This window comes from Asparagus officinalis, chromosome 9 (genome assembly GCF_001876935.1).
Source record: "Asparagus officinalis chromosome 9, Aspof.V1, whole genome shotgun sequence".
NCBI classification, from domain to species: Eukaryota; Viridiplantae; Streptophyta; class Magnoliopsida; order Asparagales; family Asparagaceae; genus Asparagus; species Asparagus officinalis.
Window position 1 is genome coordinate 62,592,624 of NC_033802.1, and position 15,415 is coordinate 62,608,038.

At 38.8% G+C, this 15,415-nt stretch overlaps 1 protein-coding gene across 1 annotated transcript in view; it reads left to right on the plus strand.

The window, feature by feature from the left end:
- The window catches only part of LOC109824140 (long chain base biosynthesis protein 2d-like), a 22,185-nt gene extending 18,368 nt beyond the window's left edge, over positions 1-3,817 (plus strand). The window contains exons 11-12 of the mRNA XM_020390668.1: positions 3,319-3,426; positions 3,526-3,817. Of these exons, the coding sequence (XP_020246257.1) occupies positions 3,319-3,426; positions 3,526-3,621 (204 nt within the window). The 3' untranslated portion in view covers positions 3,622-3,817. The remainder of the gene's footprint in view (positions 1-3,318; positions 3,427-3,525) is intronic.

Sequence of the window (15,415 nt, forward strand, 5' to 3'; positions counted from 1 at the left end):
CCCTTTTATAGCCTAAAAAATTAAAAAAGTTTGGTGGAATAGTAAATGTTAGGCTCTGGGTTTGGTGGAACACCGAAAGGTTTGTGGAACATTTGAATTAAAAGTCAATTTACAAATCTTCACCTTGACTTTGAATATGAAGATCTTCTCTTTACTCTTCATGTCTTGCCATAAGCCTATACGGGCTTAACCTCCGCTTTATTGAACTCCAAGCAATTCAAGACAATGCTCGAACTTGTACGAAGGTACGGGCTTCATCATCATATCTTTTGGATTGTCTGCAGTACCAATTTTCTCAATCTTGATGACTTTAATTTCTCTGATATAATGATACCTAACATCTATATGTTTGGTTCTTTTATAATACATTTGATGCTTCGTCAAATGTCTAGCACTCTGGCTACCATAAAATACCAAAGTAACACATTGGTGTAAGTCGAGATCTTCAACCACACCTCTCAACCAAATGACTTATTTCACTGCTTATGTTACTGTCATAAACTCTACCTCTGTGGTAGACAAAACAATTGTCGACTGTATAGTCGCCTTCTAACTAATGACACTACCTGAAAGAGTGAATATATAACCTGTCATGGATCGTTCTTATCCAAATCGTCCACATAATCTGAATCAGAATTACCAAATATTCTGCAATCTGAGTTTTTGTTCCTACCAAAATATAAACCAATATTAGCTGATCCTCTTAAATATCTGAGTATCCATTTCACAGCCTGCCAATGGACCTTTCCAGGCTTATTCATATACCGACTCACAACACTGACTATATGTAAAATATCTGGACGGGTGCAGACCATAGCATATATACATAATACTTCCAACTTCACTCGCATAAAGAACATAATACATATACTGCTTCTCCTCTTCAGTCTGAGGTGACAAATCTGCTAAAAGACGAAAATGAGCTTACTAGTTTTCTAACCACAAAGCAGACATTGTTTGCTCAATATATCCAGTCCTCTCTCGCTCATATGTCCTAACCGCATATGCCACAAACGTGTAGTGTCTGAATCTGAATCCTCTGAGGATGACACTGCTGTAGCACCTGTCACTGTACTGACTTCAAGGATATAGAGGATATTTACCTTCTTTCCTTTTATCACAATAAGAGAGCCTTTACTAACTCTCAAAACTCCACCTTCAGCTGAAAACTTAAAACCATTTGAATCAAGGGTGTCTAAAGAAATGAGGTTCTTCTTTAACTTCAGTATATGTCGGACATTGTTCAATAATCTAACAATACCATCATGGGTTCTAATCTTAATTAATCCGATACCAACAGTCTTGCAAGACATGTTATTTACCAAACAAGACATTCCTACCATCGATAGAGTGATATGTGACAAACCAATCCCTATGTGGACATATATGGTAGGAACAACCCGAATTAGTAACTCACTCATCTTGTGAATGAGTATTAACACTAACTGAAAGAACTTCATGTGAACTAGAAGACTCTTCAGTTACAGTAGCAACTAAAGGTTTCACCTCCCCAGATTTCGACTGTGAATTATCCTTTGCTTTGAGCGCTGGACAATTAGGTTTTATATGCTATACTTGTGACAGTAATAACATTCAACATTTTTTTTGGCCTGGACTTTGATCTAGACATATTTCTAGATTTGTTTCTATCACCAGCACCCTTTTTAGGATGACCACGAGCGAATAAACCTTCAGCTTGATCCTCTCCTCCTACGACAGACACTTTCTGCCTTAATTTTTTTGAATGTAAGGCTGATTTGATATCCTTCAAAGAAAGTGTATCTCTACCGTATAACATGCTATTAACAAAATTCTCATAGGAATGAGGTAATGAACATAACAAGATGAGGGCTTGATCTTCTTCGTCGATTTTAACATCAATATTCTTTAAATCCATAAGAATAGTGTTAAGTTCATCTAAGTGGTCTTTAATTCGCATACCTTCCTTCATGCGAAGGGTGAAGAGGCGTTGCTTCAAGTAGAGCTTGTTCGTTAGAGATTTCGTCATGTACAAGCTCTCCAATTTGAGCCACAAGCCGGTGGCAGTATCTTCATTTGCAACCTCTCGCACGACTTCTTCGGCCAAATAGAGCTGTATGGCACTATGCGCCTTCATCTCCAACTCTTCTTTCTCATCATCGGGCATAGATGTCGGTAACTTATCCTTTCCGGACAAGACTTTGAACAGTCCTTGTTGTACTAGGAGAGCCCTTATTTTTACTCTCCACAAACTGAAGCTATTTCTACCATTGAAATTTTTCACTTTGTATTTTGCAGAAGACATCTTGAAGCCCACTAGAATAGTAACTGTAATTATGAATAGTAATTGTACTTGTGAACAGTAACCATACGTGTGAATAGTAACCATATGTATGAATAGTAACAGTACTTTAAATAGTATCGTACTCGTGAATAGTACCTAGTACCTTAAAAAAGTAAATGATAATCTAACTTATTTTCTGATGTGGAGGATCCACTTTTAGTGGCAGCTATAGAGCATACGATAAGTAGATACATGTATCCTAAGTCAGGTTCTGATACCAGTTTGTTGCAGCGGAGGGCTTTACAGACACAGAAGATGTCTATACAAGAGTAGAGAATAACCATACTGAATAAACACAGTAAAGACAAAGAGAACAACACAATGATTTAACGTGGTTCGATCAGTATGACCTACGTCCACGGGCGAGAACAACAGAGAACTTCACTGATCACAAATGAGAAGATTACAAAGAGGAGATCACTCTCTAACCAAAGAATCACACAAAGAAAGATTTCTCTTTCTCTCTCTCTTTCTCTCTCTCTTTCTCTCTCTTTTGTTTTCTCAACTCTGTCTGATGCTCTGAACTCTCTCCCACACCCCCTTTTATAACCTTAAAATAATAATAATAAATTAAAAAATTTTGGTGGAATAGTAAATGTTAGGCACTGGGTTTGGTGGAACACTGAAAGATTGGTGGCACATTTGAATTCAAAGTCACTTTACACTCAGTTATATCCTACAGAACTTGCCTTGTTTTCTTGAGTACATAGTTCAAGTTCGTATGATATTATAAATGGAAGAAACAAGTTCTTGAGTGAATTGTTTTAGTGTTGCATTTTTTCCTTTAGTTTGCACATTTACTCCCTCTTTATAACATATGTTTCTCTTCATCTGGCTATATTTTGTCATTTTGAAATCATATCTTTGAAGAAGATTTTTAAATTGTCACTTCTTTAAGAAAGTAAACAATAATCTCTTTTAAGGTACTCTAACTATAAACAAGTAATTAAATATATAAATAAATATTTGAAAAATTATAACTCCATATGCTACAGGTTGCGGTCGTGATTGTTGCTTTCCCTGCGGTAGCACTTCTCTTGAACAGGGCTCGTTTCTGCATTTCTGCTTCACACTCCAGAGAAGACCTTGTTAAAGCCTTAGAGGTATAATTAACGCAATTTCCTTTTACTCGATCAATATCATATATTAATAACCAATCAACATTTTTTGTAGCTACTTTTAACATTTTATGATGAATTCAGGTTATCAGCAAAGTTGGTGATCTGACTGGCATCAAGTACCTACCTGCTGCACCTCACAAGACTCGTGCTAAAGAGAACGGGAAGAAGCTTGGTTAGAAAATATCAAGTTCAGGATAATGCATGCAAATTTGAAGCAAACCAAAGCACTCATGCACTAGAAGTACAAGTTAGTTTAGTTTCTGGCAGTCAGTAGATTTATAATACCTTGTGTAACTTCATTCTTTGTTTGTTACTATGATGATAAGTGCGTGAGGATTCTACTTCGCACTAAATCTAGCTGTTCTATTCTATATTCAGCATGCATTTAAGCAACTTTTGCTTGATCTTCTCTTTTTATGTTCAAGCTATTATGTCTAAGAAATGGGATTCGCAGTGATGGTACTTCTTGATTTTCCTCATTAAATGCTTCCCTTACGCCATTTCGAATGGTGTTTGGATCTTCTTTAGTGTCAAAAAATAGCACTTGATCAAACTACTATCACGAGGTACATAATAACTGTTGCATTGGAATGTAACACAACCATCCAAATATCAAGAGACGGTTGTGATTTGGAATACTGGTCTCTGCATTAAATTATCTGATAAAAAGAATCCAAATCTTTTCTTGATCGATGATGGCGAATTTGCATGTTTTAGATGAGTATAAATGCTATTGCGGTTCTGCTAAGAGGGGTGGAAAAAAAATCTTAGAACTTGACTAGAATAAGTTATCTACTAATGAACTAACATGTCACCTTGTTCTGTAAAGGGGAGGCTTATTGCAAATAACATCCTTCTTGCTCATGAGCTAAAAAAACACCGAGAGAAAAAATATTTCTCCTAAGGTCATGCTTATTGTTGATATACGCAAAGCATTTGATTCTATTATTTGTTCTTTTTTCCAATCCATGCTCTCTGGTTTGGGGTTCCCTGTACAAGTGATTAATTTGATTATGGCTTGCATTACCTCTCCAAGCTATTCCATTTCTATTAATGGATCACCACATGGATACTTTTAAGGGTACGAGAGTGTTAATGCAAGTGACCCTCTCCCTCCCTATCTCTTTGTTATTGTCATGGAATATCTCAAGGAGATTATCTTTTCTCAAATTGGACAAGGACTTTAAGTATCACCCTAAAAATGTGCACAACTGAAACTCACTCACTTGATATTGATGACCTGCTTTTATTTAGCAAGGGAGATGTTACTCCAATTCAAAAGCTAAATCAATTCTTTCGGGGTTTAGCTCAGTTTCTGGCCTTGGTGCAAATCCAAACAAAAGTTGTATCTTTCTACTTTGGGTTACTCTGAGGGGATTTTTCCAATATGATACTTGGGTGTTCCTCTCATTTGTAAAAGATTATTATATCTTGATCTCAAAACTATCTATGCAATTTCAAAATCGGAACAGGCACAGGAAAATGTCTTATGCAGGAAAGCTTCAATTGCTTAAAAGTGTTATCATGGGTACCCAAACATTTTGGGCTAGCAGTTATAGTCTGCCAAAGAGAGTCTTGATTAAGATAGATGAACTTAGTAGGAAATTTCTTTGGGGGAAAAGTGGTGAGACTAAGACAATGAATCTGGCGGCTTGGAGTTATGCTTGTAATCATAAATCTCATGGTGGCCTTGGTCTTTTCTCTGTGTGAGGCTCGTGAGCCTCGATTGATCCTCAAATTGTTGTTTCTGGCCATGGCTGGAACTGTAAGAACTTGAGAACAGGATACAAGAAGAATTGAGATAGAAGAGAGGAATAGAATTGAGAGAGAGAATTTAGAAACAGAGAATAAGAGTGAATTGAGAGAAGAACAGCTAAATTCATTCATAAGTTTTGATCTTTACATTCTTCTCTTTTATACAGCTTCCACTTGAGAGTTCAGCTTGTGCACGTGCACATACAGTGTTTGTGCAAAACTGAATTAACAGACTAACTGAATCATAACAGACTAACAACTCAATGAATTCATTTATTACACATAAACCCTTGAACTATACAGCTCATGTCCTAAAGCCTTGGTCTTTTGCATATCAGTCCAGGCTTTTGCATATCAGTCCAACCTCATCAGAATCTTCAGTTTCAGCTTCTAAAACCCTGTCTTTAGCTTCGATGATCAATTCTTCATCTTCCCAAGTTTCAGCTTCCTTCTCTATTTATTGTCTTCCAGCACCTGACAAATCCCTCCCACTTAAATTTGACCTTGCCTCGAGGTCAAAAGCAGGAAATTTTTTTACCAAGTCCCAATATGGCTCCCAAGTAGAATCCAGAGAGTTGCGCTGCTTCCATTTAATGAGAACTTCAGACACCAACTTGTTTCCCTTGATAACTGACCTCCTATCCAAGATTGATAAAGGTTCATCAACAATTTCTGCCACATAGTTAGGAAAGTCAACCTGAATGACAACGTCAGTTCCAATCCTTTTCTTCAATTGGGACACATGGAAAACTAGGTGGATTTTTTCTTGATCAGGTAAACCCAATCTATAGGCAACCTCTCCAATCTTCTCTAGAACCTGGTAAGGCCCATAAAATTTAGGAGAGAGCTTTTGAGTTCTGTACGAAAACACACTGATTTGTCTATATGGCTGAAGTTTAAGGAAAACCCAGTCTCCCACCTCAAAGCTCCTGTAACTCCTATGTCTGTCAGCAAATCTCTTCATCTGGGCAGCAGCAGTCTTCAAGCTGTCTTTAATGAATTGTAAGGTTATATCTCTTGAAAAGAGAACTTCATCCACTGCCTCCACCTTACAACTCTTAGAAACATATGAAAGCAAAGAAGGAGGAGATCTACCATATACTACTTCAAAGGGAGTAGAATGTGTAGAGATTTTCCATGTAGTATTATACCAAAATTCAGCTAGAGACAGCCACTTACTTCATTCCTTAGGTTTGTGACAACAAAAGCATCTTAAGTACTCTCCAAATTTTTGTTAGTGACCTCAGTTTGCCCATCAGTTTGTGGGTGATATGCTGAACTAAATTTCAGTTGGCTTCCTTGTAGCTTAAACAATTCTCTCCAAAACAAACTTGTAAACAAATAATCCCTATCACTGACTATAGATTTAGGCATCCCATGCAACTTGAATACCCCTTCAAAGAAAACCTGAGCTACTGACTGAGCAGTGTAGGGGTGTGATAGTGGAAAGAAATGAGCATATTTAGATAATCTGTCAACAACTACAAAGATAACAGATTTATCTCCACTCTTTGGAAGATGGGTAATAAAATCCATGGATAGATCCTCCCAAATATAATCTGGAATAGGGAGTGGCTGTAATAGTCCTGGGGATGCTATATTTTCCCCTTTTGCCCTTTGACAAACATCACAAGCCTGTACATACCCTTGAACATCTCTCTTCATTTCTTTCCAATAGAAAGATCTTGGAAAGGAAGATCTTCTCAATATGTGCAAAGTTCTAATAATTCCAGAATTGCCTCCTGTAGGACTGTCATGATGTTCTCTAAGAAAATATGTTTTAACATTTTGAGCAGTAGGACTAATCAGTAGCTTGCCCTTGTAGTAAAACATTCCCTCCTTCTTGTGATATCTGTTAGCCTCTAATTGTCCCCTTTGTAATTTGGTATCAAGCTCTGTAAAATACTCATTTGTGGAACACATATGTCTAATTTCATCCAACCACTCACTGTTGATAGTAGTAATTGCTGAGGCTTCAATTTCCTGTGGTAGGGTATCTTCTTCCACTTCATATACTCTGGATAAACCATCTGCAGCCTTGTTTAGTCTCCCTGGCTTATACTCCACTCTGTAATCAAAACCATGGAGCTTTGCAAGCCATTTATTATGGATCCTTGTGTGGATTCTCTGTTCAAGTAGATACTTGAGACTTTGATGGTCAGTTCTAATCACAAATTTCCTTCCCAACAAGTACTGCTGCCATCTTTTTGTAGACAGAGTGAGGGCTAGAAGCTCTTTCTCATAAGTTGACAGTGTGGTATTCCTTCCCTTTAATGCAAAGCTAAAATAGGATATAGGCCTCTCATTTTGCATCAGCACAGCACCAATCCCTGAACCAGAAGCATCACATTCAATGATAAATGTTAAACTAAAATCTGGCATTGCTAAAACTGGGGACTGGGTTAAAACAATCTTCAAAGCTTCAAAAGCTTTTTCCAGCACTTTCTCCCCAACTGAAGGCTCCCTTCTTTAATAACTGTGTTAAGGGCTGAGCTATAACTCCAAAATTCTTGATGAATTTCCTGCAATACCCTGCTAAGCCAAGGAATCCCCTCAATCCTTTCAGTGTTTTAGGTTTTGGCCATTCAACAATAGCTTGAATCTTCTTTGGATCAACCCCCACACCCTCCTGAGACACAACATGTCCCAAATACTCTACTTATGTTTGTTCAAAGCTGCATTTAGACAATTTGGCCACCAGTTGGTGATGGTTCATTATCTGAAATACCTGTCTTAGATGAATCAAGTGATCCTGCCACCCTTTACTATATACTAATATGTCATCAAAGAAAACCAAGATAAATTTCCTAAGGAAATCTTTAAAGTGGTATTCATAAGAGCTTGGAAGGTTGAAGGAGCATTTGTAAGTCCAAAGGGCATGACCATGAACTCAAAGTGGCCACTGTGTGTTCTGAAAGCAGTTTTAGGAATATCTTGATCACACATCCTTATTTGATGATAACCAGACTTTAAATCCAGTTTAGTAAAGTATTTTGTTCCATGTAATTCATCTAATAATTCATCTATAACAGGGATAGGGAATTTATCCTTGATTGTAGCCTGATTTAATGATCTATAATCTATGCACATTCTCCAACTTCCATCAGATTTTTTGACCATGACTACAGGTGAAGAAAAAGGGCTGTTACTGGGTCTGATAATTCCCTTCTTAAGCATCTCTTCCACTTGTTTTTCAATCTCCTCTTTTAGAAAGTGTGCATGCTTATATGGTCTAATGCAAATTGGTTTTGTTCCCTTCTCAAGTGGAATTTTGTGATCTATACTTCTTCTTGGAGGAAGGTGAGGTAACTCTTGAAAAACAATTTGAAATTCCTTCACCAAGTTTAACATGTCTGCAGGCAGCTCCTCATGTATTTTCTCTGTGGTGCATGTTTGTAAGTCTATACTACATAACTGAATTTAAAATCCCTTCTCTTGTTCTTTGAATGTCTTGGAAATGGCCTTGCTGACAACCAGTTGCAATTCTCCTGGAAGTACCCCCTGCAGTGTTCTCTTGATCCCATCACTCACAAATGTTACCTGCAATTTCTTAAAATTCAGAGTAATATCTTCAAGAGTTTTCATCCAATCAGCTCCTAAAACAATCTGGCTTCCCCCCATGGGCATCACTAACAAATTAACCTGGATCTTTACCCCTTGACATTCTAGGGATACTTCTTGGCACACTCCTTCACCTTTGATCAATTCTCCACTGGCTACTAAGACATCAAAACTATTAGATTCAGTTACTAATAGTCCCAATTTCTTTACCAGTTTAGAATTTATGAAGTTGTGGGTTGATCCAGAATCTATTAGCGTGCTAACAGCTTGATTCTTGTAGTAGCCCACCACCCTAATGGTGTGAGAGGCATTAATACCACTGAGTGCTTGTACTGAGATAGAGGGTGCTCCCTTCACCAAACTCTCAGCTAACTCTATGGCTCTATTTTCCTCTTCTTCTTCATCATCATCAACTTCATTCTCCTTTGAATTCCCTTGTAAAAATCCTTCTAAGAAAAACAGTTGCTTCCCCTTGCACTGATGTCCTCTAAACCACTTTTCATCACAAGTAAAGCATAGGTTCTGGCTTCTCCTCTTTTGTATTTCTTCAGGAGTTAGCTTCTTGAATTGAAAAGGAGGTTTGGGGTTTTCTTTCACAGGAAGATATGGAGATGAACTAGTTGGTTGTATTCCTGTATGTGAGGTATTCCAATTCCCTCTTGGTTTTCTTTCATTTTTAAGTTTCTCCTCAAACAGTTTTGCTAAGGATATTGCTCCTTTCAATGAGGAAGGTCTGGAGGCTATTACTTCATACCTCAATTCCTCTTTAAGCCCCCTATAATTTTTTCCAAGATATGCCTCCTAGAGGATTGATCATCTAATAGACTCAAAGTTTGTTCAAACCTTCCCAGATAATCCCTGACAGTGGTAGTTTGTTTCAGGGTGGAAAAAGCATCATAGGGTCTTGAGAGCTCACTTGGCCCAAATTGGTAATAATTTCCTCTTTAAAAACTTCCCACTAACAGAAATCTTCAAGATTCCTAGCAAGCCACCTATACCATTACAATGCTTCTTCTCTCAAATAGAAAGAACAGACCTTAACCCATTCATCACTCTTGATGTCATAATACTTAAAAATCTATTCAGTTTGCTCTAACCAGGCTATGATATTTTCATTTCCAGAGAAAGAAGAAAAATCCAAATGTAGAGACTTAGGTTGAACCAACTTTTGATTACTGAAAAATGAATTATTATGGGAGTTATTACCAAGATGGAAAGTTGGTTGGAGTTCACCATTGGAATTTGCTCCCCTGAAGGGTGGAAGAGTTCTTGGTGTCTAGTCTGGACCCTGTCTGCTCATTCCCCTGGTGCCTGGTCCCAAAAGACTTGTGTCATTTCTTGGATCTAATCTCAACACTCTTCGTTCATCCCTAGCTCTTGATCTTGGGACTTCTTGGCTTTGCTCCTTTGATTTCTTGAATTCTTGGGCAAAATTTTGGAACTGGGAAGATATTTGAGAAGATATTTGAGAGGATAACTGATAAGTTAGTTGAGAAGACAATTCAGCAGTCAATTGAGAAGACAAATTAGCAGTCAATTGAGAAGATAATTCTTCTATCCTTGTAGAAAGTTGTCGAGCAAAGAAGATGTTTTGAATAATTGCTTTCTTTCGGACCTTAAACGCAACGCTCTTGCTGTAGTTGCTTCTTCTTGAATATTTCCTCGGGATCGCCCATGGCGTCGTCAGCATTAGCTTCAGACTCCAGCAAAATTTGCTCTGATACCAATTGTGAGGCTCGTGAGCCTCGATTGATCCTCAAATTGTTGTTTCTGGCCATGGCTGGAACTGTAAGAACTTGAGAACAGGATACAAGATGAATTCAGATAGAAGAGAGGAATAGAAATCAGAGAGAGAGAATTTAGAAACAGAGAATAAGAGTGAAATGATAGAAGAACAACTAAATTCATTCATAAGTTTTGATCTTTACATTCTTCTCTTTTATACAGCTTCCAATTGAGAGTTCAGCTTGTGCACGTGCACATACAGTGTTTGTGCAAAACTGAATTAACAGACTAACTGAATCATAATAGACTAACAGCTCACTGAATTTATTTATTACACATAAACTCTTGAACTATACAGCTCTTGTCCTAAAGCCTTGGTCTTTTGCATATCAGTCCAGGCTTTTGCATATCAGTCCAACCTCATTAGAATCTTCAGTTTCAGCTTCTAAAACCCTGTCTTTAGCTTCGATGATCAATTCTTCATCTTCCCAAAAGTTTCAGCTTCCTTCTCTATTGAGTGGTTTGGCCTACTTCCTGCTGACTTCCAGCAACTTGAGCACTCTGCAAGGATAATGGAGATCTGGCTTCGTTCAATGAGGCTATTGCGGCTTATCCATCAAAAGAAAGATTTATTATGGGATTAGATGGATCCATGGCACCTATGTAAAGCACTCTACAATTTGGAGAGTTCAACCAGAAGTTAGGGATCCTATGGAAGCAATTGCTCAAAGTAGACATTTTGGTAATACTGATGCTCTGATTACTGCACTTCGACATTGCTAAGCTGCTGATAATTTCAAACTTTCTGCTGCTTATTGTAAATTCCTCCCCCGATCTGAAACAGTCAGCTGGTATAAAACTGTTTGGGAAACAATGTGTTACCCAAACACAATTTCATTCTTTGTAATCATCGGAACCTCTATATTCTTTGTAATCATCGGAATGAAGAGTCTCATGAACATCTTCCCTTTGAATGTGATTTCTCTTTGATTGCGTGGAACTCTGTCATGAGCTGGCTCCACTTTGATTGACAAGCTTGCAACTGGGTTATGGTTCTCAAAGTACCCCATGCAAAGCACGGCAAATTATTTTTTATCATTGTATTTTAAATTTACGCTTCTCTAAGTTTTAATACATTTGATTTGATTATTGTACACTTAAAAATATTGTCATCTGATACTTATACATTCTTGCTCTAAATAATATAAGGTCAACTCTAAATTTCCATGTTTAAGAATATAAATTTTAATATATTACTAAATTAGCCGACTATCACTTTTCAAATTTTTATGAATGGCAAAATTTTGCAGCCAATTACTATTGAAGAGGCCAATTTAATTTGTATCTCGAGGGAGGATTGTATTGAAAAAGTAAAATAGCTTAAATTCTTCTTGCTATTATCTATTTCTTCATCTGCTAGTTTTCTTGTTGTTCTACAAAAAAAAGTTAGTATTGTTATTTTTTCAAATTCTATTTTAAGTTGGAATTCCTATGCAATTTATTAATAGTTATTTGTAAAATTGTTCCTTTCTTTCATTGTTAGGAATTCCTATGCAATTTATTAATAGTTATTTGTAAAATTGTTCCTTTCTTTCATTGTTATTGTCCGCATTTTAGTCCTATTATTGTTATTTGTAAAATTGTTCCTTTCTTTCATTGTTATTGTCCGCATTTTAGTCCTATTATTTGAATTTATTACAAATATTACTTATGTAAAATTTTATTAACAAATGCTATACTATAAATAGCTAAGAGAGGATTGCTAGGGTTTTCACTTCTTGTTTCTATCAGCCTCCTCCTCCTCCAGATCTGAGCATGGCTCCTCTCTCGCTCTCTCTCTATCCTTCTCCTCCTCCTTCAGATGTAACTCCAAGTAGATGGGCTCCTCTCTCCTCTTTCTCTCTCCTACTTCAGATCTGTGACTCCAAGTGGATTCTAGAGCTCGGGTTTTCACTGTTCTCCCTCGAAGATGGTTGATCACTCCTCCCTCAAAGCTCGTCATCCCTCGAATCTTGTCGTCAAATCTTGCGTCGAAGCTCGTCGTCCCTCGAATTTTGTCGAATCCTGCATCGAAGCTCGTTGTCGACTCCTCCCTCGAATTTCGTCAGATTTTTTGTCGCCTTTGGGAAATCACTGGCTTTCTTAGTGGATTTTGTCGGATTTTTGCTTGATTTGTTGGATTTCGGCAATTACAGGTATAATTTCTCCATGATATTCTGTTGGCCTCTTTGTTTTGTTGATGTTTAACAAATAATTTACCACTAATGTTGTTTGTCTAGTATTTGTGTTTTGTATCTATTGTAGACAAATAACAAGTTAGAGGATGGATGGATATGTGTATTCACGATCATATCCAATGGAGGTTGGCGGAATTGTGGAGTGAAGCCTACGCAATTCAAAGTTAAAGATTCAAGTTCAAGCTTCATCTGCAAGTGTACCAAGATAGAGCTTCGTTGAAGATCACAAGCTTGGGGTAAATTTAGTTTTAGGTTTTATATTATGTGTGTTAGTACTTTAAGCTAAATCATATACACACATACACGTTTTGGTTTTGTATGTATATATATAGTTATATATATACATATATGTTTTGTGTTTTCGTCAAAAGTTGCCTTCATCATTGATTTCATTAGAAACTTCAAACGTTACAAATGAATTCAAATAACGAAAATTAAAAATTACAACTTTCTTGAAAATAAACACAAGATCCGTTTATCGTCTCTTGCTTGCGTGGGTCTTTGGCCTGTGACAGGGACGTTGATATCCGTGGACTACCTGGCAATCAGATCTGATCCAAAAAAATCTGGCAGAGCTTCGTCGATCCGCGAGGAGATCTAGAAGCTTGAAGCGCCTATCTCGGCTAAAGCGAGATATTTGCTCTTCTTAGGATTACCGGCGAAGGGTAATGCTAAGGAACGGACACGGGTGATGAGGAACTCCCTTGTGTTGAAGCGCTCGACCACTCTTCACTGCAGCAGGGCTTCGCCAACTCTCAAAAAATCCAGATTCCCAAAAAGTGAGGCCTAAGGCTCCTATTTATAGGCAAGAGGGGGTACAGGGCGTTGGGACACCCCTGGGGTGTCTAGGCAAAGCCGAGACACCCTCCGAGACACCCCTGGGGTGTCTCGGAATTTCCGAGACACCCCTGGGGTGTCTCGGAATTTCTGAGACACCCCTGGGGGTGTTTTGGAACTCCTGAGACATTCCGGGGTGCATCCGATTGTTTTTGCCGTAAACTCTTCGTCCGAACTCGGATTTGAGTGATTCCAAGTGCGTTGGAAGCCTGACGAAGAGTTCTACCCGCTCTGATGATTGGATTATCTGTAGGATGAACGAGATATGGAGGGCGTTATTCCTTTTGTAAACACCGCAGGGTTCCTGATTAGCCCGTGCTTTCGTATTTTGTCGATTTGCTTCAATCGTTCATCGACATCAATCGAACTCCTGTGGATCGGATAGTGACGTTCATCATCATTCATTTAACACTAAACTGTTCGTGGAGACCTATGGGTAATTTTCGATGCCTACAGATACCCCCTCCAAAGCGTTCCGGACTCGTTTCTTTTATAGAAGAGGCTGGAATACTTTGGATGTGATTGGTCCAACCTTCAGTCTGCGTAAAGGACCCGTAATTAGTTTTAACTCTTGGCTCCTTCGATTTTCGGTCTATTCGATGCTTTGACGAATAACCGAAGTTCTTCCGGCGCTGCGTTTATCGCTTGGCCGTCGTCGGAGTCTCGAGCTTACCACCAGCGAGTTGAGTTTGGCTCGTGTCATTGAGTTGACTTTGAACTGACTATCTCTGTCACGTCGTGTTGACTTAGGGTTTCAGATCATCGTACGTTGACTTTTTGTCGCAACGCGTTGACTGGCGTTGACCTAAGGTTACGCGTTGATCAGCGTCGACCTTAGGGTTTTGGATCGTCGAACTTTGACTTTTTGGCCGTAACGCGTTGACTGGCGTTGACCCAGGGTTACGCGTTGAATGTTGACTTTTTGGTCGCAACGCGTTGACTGGCGTTGACCTAGGGTTATGCGTTGACCGGCGTTGACCCTAGGGTTTTGAATCGTCGAACGTTGACTTGTGTGGATTTCGAATCCTCGAACGTTGACTTTTGTTGCAACGAGTTGACAGGCGTTGACCTAGGGTTACGCGTTGATCGGCGTTGACCTTAGGGTTTCGAATCGTCAAACGTTGACTTTGCGTTGACCTAGGGTTACGCGTTGATCGGCGTTGACCTTAGGGTTTCGAATCGTCAAACGTTGACTTTTGGTCGCAACACGTTGACTGGCGCTGACCTAGGGTTACGCGTTGACCGGCGTTGACCCTAGGGTTTTGAATCGTCAAACGTTGACTTTTGGTCGCAACGCGTTGACTGGCGTTGACCTAAGGTTACGCGTTGACCGGCGTTGACCCTAGGGTTTTTGAACCTCGTACGTTGACACAGTTTATACTCATACGTTAAGGTATTGGAGCACGGCGGTCCCAAGTTTCGGGGCTGCAGGACCAACTGTTAAAGCTGATTCATCTGCATGTGTGAATTTTATCCTGAATTTGTTGGATGCACAAGTCACGGGACCAACTAGTGGAGCTGGTGCGTCAATGACTCGCATTTATAGAATTTTTGGTAAATTCTCAGCCATCAACGGGTTTGATGAGCCTTTACCGACTACCGTTTGAGTCGGGCTAGCATGCGGATTGTTTAAGTCCGTTCCACATGTGACGTTAAGCTAAAAGAGTTAACCCTTTTAGTGCTACGATATTGAATACGTAGACTTCGTCTTTCTCACGGGAATAGACTACCCGGCAACGCGTGTTAGGCGCTGACTTATCCTTACTTAGGATTCAGGATAAAAATCCCCAGACTCGGATTCTGGTGTCTTCTTCAATCGGTAAAAGACTAAACCGGCAACGCGTGTTAGGTGTTGA